Genomic DNA, 8,793 nt, shown 5'->3' on the forward strand with positions numbered 1-8,793 from the left:
CTGTATTTATGAATGTTTTTTATTTGAAAAAGAAAAGGTTTCTGCATCAATTTGGATACATGCACCTTTGCCTTTCTGGAAGGAAATTCATTTTCAAAATGTATTTTTTTACTTATTACCGCACTTATAATAAACTCTGCTAGTCCTGGCTTTTGTGAGGCAATTGAAATGCGTTTGACATCTGTGAAGAAAAAAAACCCCACTTAAAACAGAAGCAAGTCTTATGACTGCAAAATTGAGAAGATCCAAACGTTGGCATTGAACGCAGCTTCCACGTCAAGTCAAGAAGTTCTGAAATCCTCCGCGAGACACAAAGGCAGCAAAGGGGCTTGTGGCAGCACGGGATTTATTAAGGTGCTGCAGAGCGAAAGGACACATGACAATTTTATCGCTTGCGCTCCATACGTCGAGAAACCCGGTCAGTGCCGACGTCAAATGGGGATCACGGCCGTGACGGCGAGGCTTCTGTCATCTGGTCGTTTGGCAAAATAATGCAACGCCAAAGTAAGCGCGCCGGAGGCGGGCGTCTTGCGTGACGCGCGGCCGTCAGAAGCCAGGGATGTGGCAGTAGGCCTCCAACGAGGACAAGAGGATGTAGGTCAACCACAGGCTGAAGAACAAGCCAGTGGTGGCAGCCTTGGCGAGCGGAGGGCCGCCCAGTTCACCGCCGATGCCGGGCCGGCGCCGATAGATGAGCACGGCGATGCAGACAAAGGCGAAGATGGTGAAGAGGGTGACGGAGAAAGCCAGCGTTCCCGGGTCCACCCGGAACACCTGGTTCCGAGAGGAGTGGTAAATGGCGGCGATAGACCAAGCCACGCCGATGCCCAGGAACACGTTGACAGCATTGCTCCCCGTCACGTTGCCGATGGAGGCATCGGCGTACTGGTCTTGGGTGGCCGCCACCTTACTGGCAAAAGTATCTGCGAAAGACGGCAGGTTGGGGCGGAGGTGGGAAGCGCTGCCGCGACCGCCGGCGCCCGCCTACCTGGCACCGAAGTGCCTAACGCCACGAAGACCACGGCCGTGACTGAGTCCTTCAGACCCACTGTGCAGCCGAAGTGGGACGCCAGGTCCCCAATGACCGCCGTCAGGATGCCAATGACGGCGATGGAGACGGTGAAGCACGCCCAGCCGTTCCAGTAGTCAGTGGGTGGGACTAACGCAAACAGAAGCTTCCAGAAGACGGTCAGGAAATGCAGGACGTAGTCCAGGGCGGACGGGGGCTTCTTGCTGTCGGCGTCGTCGTCGTCGTCGCCTGCACGCCGCAAAGATGCCGTCACGCCAGACCTTTTTGGCGCGCGGCCAGATCATGTATGTACCTGCGCCGATGGTCACGGCCTCCGCAAACTGCTCCCGCCACGACGTGCTTCCCACCAGCACGGCCAGTCTCGTCTTCTTCAGCACCTTGTCCACCGCACTCTGACACGCACAAATTCGCCGCCATGGCCGGCAAACAATCATCCGACGTCATTTGCACCGCCAATGGCAGCTGCGTGCCTTCACAAACGACACGTGGGAAGATTTTGCATGGGCAGGCCGCACCTTAAACTCATACGACTCCTCGATGACCACTTCCACTTTGACGTGTTGTCCCAACGTTGGTCGACCCGCCCGCGCCACGCGCCGCTCTTGCTCTGTTGTCCCGGCATCTTCGGCTTCCTCTGAGAGGTGCGCGTTTGTGCTGAAAGGCCCCCCGACAGAAGGATGGACGGAGGGAGGGTCGGGGCACTCACCTGAGAAGGTGATAACTGAAGAGGGCTTCTGCATTTCTTGTTCTCCGAGCTTTCTGTAGACCAACTCGTTGCCTGTCACGTTGCACCAAGGAAGCCAGACGCTCATGAGAAAAGCTCACACGTGGTACGCCTGAGCAGGAGGCGCTTGGGGCGGCGCCGCCAACCAATCGCTGGCGAAGAGTTCATTTACCCAACAAAGGCTTGTCTGTCAAAAGAAACAGGCACATCATCACACTCACGCTGTGAGTGCATGCAGCGTCCATCCTCAAGTTTGTCTTGTACCCACCTGTTTGCAAGAATCCACCTAAAAAAGTCAGATGAAGCAAATGAACCGAATGATTGAAGTTATATTGAAAAGAAAAAAAAAGCACGAGAGGCGTCTCACCAGCTTCTTGAAGCAGAACAGCTGAGGACGTTCACCGCAAAACAGGAAAGAAAATGTCAAACAAGTAAACATCAAGATTTGGGACACACAGTAAAAGTAACCCTAACCCACTCAGTAAAAGGTGGCCATAATGTTGGCGTTTTTAAATTTTTTTATATTATTATTCTAAATATTTGATAACTTCTAACAACTAATCATTCTAAAAACTTCAAAGGGCTTTCCTCTGGGTTACTGATGAGCAATTCATATAAGCATCTGCCGGGGTAGCGCCAATTACTGGACGATTGCCAACCCTAAATCCTTGCGCTCTGCGTCAACGGACATACTCCATAAATGTGACACCAGGCACTCAGTCAATCAACGATCAGGCCTCAAAAGTCACATGAATATTATATCATCGCCTCCTTACAATTTGGCCTGATTTGGACCCAAAAAGTGATTGTCTTCAACATCTGGTTAGGGATGCGCTTCAGCTAGAATCGACTGCATCCTTACTTTGAAAGACCATTCCCTTCTAACACTGAAAAGAAACGCATAAACCTGGCTAGGGAGCTAGGAAAGCAGCACCCCCACCTTTCCTACGGCTCATCTCCAGCAGTCGTGGCTCATCCATCTCCACCCAAAACCTTTTGTTCTTTTCGTACTCTTCGTCGTCGATGATGTTGATGCGGAGCATTTTACTGAAATGCAAACATGTGAAGCTCTCGGCCGTTGGAAGAAACCGGTTGCTCAAGTCACGACGCATGATGGGTACTCACCAGGTCTCGTTGTCGTCAAACTCCAGAACACCATGGTTGTCCTCAAAGTCTTCGCCGCCCCCTTTGGCCGTTCCCTCGATGGTCCTGTATGGCACGGCCACCGCCCCGCGAGCACCGGCAGTCCGGACAACCCTGATCTCCATCACGCCGACGCTCTCGCTCACAGTGACGGCAGGTTCCTCGAAGGTGAAGACCCCCGAGTGGTCATCGTCAAAGATGGTGACGGTGGCTGTGCGAGGCAGGCCCAAATCCATTGAGCCGTTCCCATCTCCGACCCCGGCGCCGTCCCCAACGCTGGACATGATCCGCACTCCGCTTAAGTGGACCAGGAAGTGCTCCTCTTCTTCAAAGATGTCGTCATCAAAAATGTCCACTCGAATTTCCTTATGTGTCTCGCCGGCTCGGAACAACAAGGTTCCCTCCGTGGAGCCGAAGTCCGAACCGGCTCTGGCGGTGCCGTCTTGCGTTCGAAAGTCAACAGCGACCGTCGAGCTCAGATCTCCGGCACGGAGCACGTTCAGCGCCACACTGCCACAGTTCTCCACGCACCGGTAGTTCGCCGGGTGGAAAAACACAGTAGCAGACCGGTCGTCGGCCGACACTTGGACCGGGAAGTCGCACCAGGCGCCTCGCTCCATGAGCCGCTCCGTCTCCTCCACCGGATGCTTGAGTTCTAATGGCTTCAGCGACAATGGCGCCTCGACGCACCGCTCGACGTCGGACGGGACCCGTTCGCGGGATGGCTCTCGGGCGTGGGCCCCGGAGGGAAGCTCCGGGTCACCCTCCGTCTCCACGATCACCCCCCTGCGCTTCCCGGCTCGGTAGCGCTTGTACACGTACTTGTAGAAGAGGAGGCGGCGGTCGGCCACGTACGCAAAGCCGACGCAAACAGGAAAGAAGAAGAGCGTTGTAAGCCCCTCCCAAATCTCCACCACACCCGGGGAGAAGTAGGCCAGGATGAGGTAGAGCCACGTGTAGGCAAAGACGCTCCAGGCGGCTGTGACGAAAAATACTCGCAGGTGCTTGACCCGGCGGGTCTCCCCGTTGGGGATGACGTAAACACAAAGGCCGATAATGACGAACATGTTGAAGGCGGCACTTCCCACAATGGTGTTGGGCCCCAGTTCACCGGCGTCAAAGTTGTGGCCGCAGATCTCCACCACCGACAGCAGGATTTCCGGAGCGGACGAACCCAGCGCCATGAGGGTCAGGTTGGACACCGTCTCATTCCATACGCGCACGGTGGTTGTAATCTTTTCCCCGTTGGCTTTTTTAATGGTGATCTGTCGCTCCTGGGAAGTGATGACCTCGATGGACGCCATGAAGCGGTCGGCGATGATGGACACGCCCAGGAACATGTACGCCAAGCCCACAAAATAAACTGCAGCCCTCGCCAGGCGGTCCGGGAAGCTGGGATTCTCCGGTCGCCACGGAGACAAGATGACGCCGTCCTTGCACTCGGTACTGCCTCTGCATTTGGTGTCGTTGCGCAGCGTGTCGTTCCGGCTGGCGGCCGAGGAGCCCGCCGCCGACCCCGTTTCTGCCAAAAGCTGAACCAGCACTGCGAGTGTCCACCAGCACATCCCGGTGGCCAGAAGCATTGCGAGACCTTTGTGCTCCTCTGCTGGCCCCCTGAATGCACTGACACCTAGGGGTCACCCATGCGTATCACAAGAATTGGTCATCGTTCTGGTCCGCGACAACGCAAGGACACATTGTGTGACCGCCGCAAGCGTTGACTACATTTCATGGTTTCATAAAAGAACTCGAATCTAATGCAATTATTCAACAACAGCAAACGCGGTGCGGTGTTTTCCTTTGTGACGGTCGACCACCCGCTGTTCGGCTCCAGATGGTGCACCTCCAACCGTGGTCCTGCATTTTTAGCACTTTTGCCACAAGATACGGTGGCCAACGGAGGAAGCGTAGCCAAAAGGTAAGGGGCAAAATCCGCAAAAAAGGAATCCAGACAATCTCGAAAGCCCAAAACGATGCCCAAACGATCTAGCTTTAATTTGGAACTTTTGTTTATCTTCAAATATGGGGAACACGTCGGCGAATGTTTAGCAAGTGGAGGATTGTCTTCATAGCTCTGTTTAGCAAGTGGAGGATTGCCTTCATAGCTCGAGCGCACGCCAAAAATGTGTGCAGGCGCATCCGCAGATTTGTTTGAAAGCTCAACTGTCGAGGATACACGGAGCAGCCGATAGGTAAGATGCGTAGACAGGTTTTAAATTTTGCCTTCTTGAGCTTCCTTGGTATTTCTGTGCAGGTCGGAGCTCTGTATTAATTGGTTTGACCAAACTTACCTGGAGAACCTTTAGCAATCCGAATCCAAAAAGTCCAACTACTTTTTTCACAAAGACCACGAGCGGAGGGCAGGAAGAGAAGACACAAAATTGAGGAGAACGCGTCGCGGACTGAAGCAGCTGACAGCCCGCTGCGCCGCCGATGTCATCGGGCGGAGCCAAGAGGCGCGTGGCGGTTCCATCCAATCCGATCGCAATGCAAAAAACTGCCTCTCTTTGGAAGTAGGCTTGAAAACAAAAAGAGATGGATGCTAATCAGGACTGGTGATAACCGGGCCCACGCAACGCCCCTGTGTTCGCGCCGTCCGCGGTCACGTGGACAAGGGTGCTTGGATAAGCGCTCTTAAGTGAGGAGATACAGTTCTAAAGATGGCCGCTTATCAGCGAACCAGTGCTCCGCTGCAACCAAACAAGGTAACAAGAAAGCTAACAAGTTTCAGGGGTAGGGAGAACGCTAAAGTCACATGACCTTCGCCGACCTTCACCGGCAACAGAAAGTGTGGCCTTCCTTCACAAAAGGATAGGCATACCGGATAGCAGGATAAGACCCAAACCTGTACCAGGACGGGCACTCAACTACAGCGCTCGTCCATGCCTCAAACACTAGGTCTAATTAAGCATTTCTAGGGGGTCGCATGCTCGCAGGTGGATTTGAATTCGAGTCCCTGAACAGTGGGGCAAACATGCCAACCACTGCTCCACTGAGCCACCTTGTCCAGGTAACATTTCCAAGAAATGGTTGACAGAAAAGGCTCTGCAAAATAATTTGTCTTCAAAAACACAAACTAAGTCACCTGGGTTTAGGGATATTTGCAACAAAATTACACACTAAAGCTGACTTTTAGTCTTTGTCCCAAATCACTTAAGATGCAAAAAAAAAAAAAACATGTTGGGCTGGGCAATGCAGCTCAAAATTTTATCACCTTGTAGGTGTTTCATGTAGAACAGTGATTCTTAATTTTTTTTCCAATGACGTACCGCCTGTTAATCAAGTTTTCAGCCAGCCAAGTACCCCTCAACCAGTGCAAAGCATTTTTGGGTTTGAAAAAAAAAAAAGACTTGCCGTCAGTGTCTGATTTATTCAACTTTAGAACCTTTCAAACGTCATTTGTATTGGTCTACAAAAAAGAAAAAATCAACATGAAGTGTCCTCTTTTGAATCATAGAAGAGATCTGTTATCAAACATAAAAAAATGAATTATTAATAAATATTTGTCCACAAAAAATAATCAAAATAAAATGTCAGACCTGCTCTCAAAAAGATATAAATAATTACAGTATTTGCCTACAGAAAAATATTAAACATAAAGCTTCCGGTTTTGGGATTACAGTAGAGCTCTGTTCTCTAAAATAAACAATTATCCTAATTATTAATAAATACTGTATTTATCCATAAAAAAATCGACATAAAGTGTCAGACCTCCTCTCAAAAAGAAATAATTATAAATATTTACCCTCAAAAAATAATCAACATAAAGTGTCAGACCTGTTCTCAAAAAGAAATAATGACAAACACTTATATGTCCACAGAAAAATATTCAACTTAAAGGGACAATGTGTAAGATTTAGACCGTTCTCCATTAAAAAGGAATAAATGAAATGATTATAAGTTTCAAAAACTTGCATTAAAATGTGTTCTTAATGACCAACAGTATGTTTTAAATATAATTGTAGGTCTAGTTATCATTAAATGATATTCCATAGGGAGTGGCACGCCTTCGGAGGCTGCCATGTTATAGCTACCGACAATGGTAAATGTAGCACCTCCTGCTGTCTGTAATGAAAAACGGTCTAAATCTTACACATTGTCCCTTCAAAGTCTCCTCATTTGGGATCCAAGTAGAAATCTGTTCATAAGAAGATGAGTATTACTCTTAGTTGTGTTGAGTTTACCAATGGAAAACTTGCGAGCGCAAGGGATTTTCAATACAACTCCGCTTTGCACGACTATGACCTCGCAAGACGCCGCTTTGTATTTTCGTGTGAATCCCTCTTTTGGATTGGTGTTGCATATGCAAAATGGGATGACATCACGCTAAGCTTGCGTCCATCTGCGAATCATTCACGCCGCCATTTGAGTCAAGCACGCCTATGTCTTTTTACAGCGACATAATCACCACAGTAAATGAGTAAATGACAAATGATTTAAAAATCTTTATTTCATAATAGGATTCCACTTCAGGGTTGGTGTGTGCATCAAGATCAATAGAAAGGGAAGGGTTTTTCCAAATCAACTGCAGTTGTTTCTGCTAGGAGAGTTCAAAAGTTGTTACAGAAGCTTCCCAAAATAATGCCATTTTCCAAGAAATTGGCCCCAAAGAGCTGACAAAAGGCAGCTAGGCGTGACGTCATCTTAATTTTCACATTTAACTCAAATCCAAAGGATCAGATCTACAAGTCCAAAGGAGATATTCATGCATCAAGACATCAAGACATCAAGTCGTGTCTCGCAACTTTGCTTTTTGCTGGTCCGACATTGGTCATTTGCTAGAGCCCCGCTCCCTTTCTGTCATTGTCGGTCCATCGTTTTATCAAGCCAGGCGAAAGAGTAATCGTGGGTCCCTCAGTGTATTGCAATGACCAATCATGTCCACTGAATAGTATTACATGATATTCAAAAGACTCTCCAGTGTTCTCCAGTGACGTGCGATGAGGTTCATGGTTGGTGAGGCACTGACTCCTTTAGTGTCGGATTTACGAATATATAAACCAAAAAGGGTAGCTTATTCAATTGGCTACTGGTTATTTCATATCTCATCAGGATTCTTCACAAAAAAACGCATGCACACACACGGTACATATGACAGGTATGTAAAGGTAAAAAAACAACAAAAAAACCTGCATTTGCTCTACACCACAGGTGTGGAACTCCAGTCCTCGAGGGCCGGTATCCTGCAGGCCTTACAGTTTTCTCTCCTAAACACACCTGATTAGGCTCATTTTCAAGCTCCCCCGACGCTTACTAATGAGCTAATCGTTTGAATCAGTTGTGGAAGAAATAATGTTCATAATAAGCAGCGGCGCATCTCTAATGTGTTGGCCGTCGGAATTCTATAATCCATACAACATAAATGAGAGTATAGAGTGGTGTACAAAACCACAGATTTCAATTTTGACCTTCGGTGAAATATTCAGTTGTTTTTAAAACTTTTATTCTGACACTTAAATCGATTTAATACAGATTGCTTAACGAAAAGCATGAAAAGAAAAACAAAGACTATTTAATTTAAGGCCAAAATTGAGATAAGACCCCGTGGGTTATCCAGGATTAAATATTATAGAACCTAATCTCTTTTTTATAAAATTAAAATTAAAACTGTTTGTGTCTTACCTTTGTTTGTAGATGAAGTCCTTGCGCAATATCCGGTGTTAGTCCAGACATTGTCACAAGTTGAGAACAAACAGTAGGGAAAGCAGTAAAGACGGTTTTTCATAAGACAGCCACATAGCCATTCTTTTTGGGTGTACCACTTCGTTTGAAAAGAGCGCGTTATCTTCTGTCCCGTAGTTTGAAGCAAACCCTTTTGCTCTGGCGTTGGTCTACCCTTGTTAATCACGTCCACTTTTGAGAATTTTTTTAAGCTTAGATGTATAATCCTCTTCCA

The 8,793-nt window shown here is 48.4% G+C and overlaps 1 protein-coding gene across 1 annotated transcript; it reads right to left on the reverse strand.

Moving 5' to 3' along the window:
- Positions 1 to 94: 94 nt before the first annotated feature.
- LOC148420722 (sodium/calcium exchanger 1-like) lies at positions 95 to 4,216 on the reverse strand. Its single transcript, XM_088420170.1, has 10 exons — positions 2,880 to 4,216; positions 2,695 to 2,801; positions 2,122 to 2,142; positions 2,023 to 2,040; positions 1,927 to 1,941; positions 1,737 to 1,808; positions 1,546 to 1,664; positions 1,323 to 1,422; positions 989 to 1,258; positions 95 to 923 (listed from the first exon to the last, which is right to left on the reverse strand). Exons 1-10 carry the CDS (start codon positions 4,199 to 4,201, stop codon positions 547 to 549), a joined length of 2,421 nt encoding a protein of 806 aa, XP_088276296.1. The 5' UTR covers positions 4,202 to 4,216; the 3' UTR covers positions 95 to 546.
- Positions 4,217 to 8,793: the final 4,577 nt, after the last annotated feature.

Source organism: Hippichthys cyanospilos, chromosome 7 (genome assembly GCF_059441005.1).
Source record: "Hippichthys cyanospilos isolate Australia breed blue-spotted pipefish chromosome 7, RoL_Hcya_1.0, whole genome shotgun sequence".
Classification (NCBI taxonomy): Eukaryota; Metazoa; Chordata; class Actinopteri; order Syngnathiformes; family Syngnathidae; genus Hippichthys; species Hippichthys cyanospilos.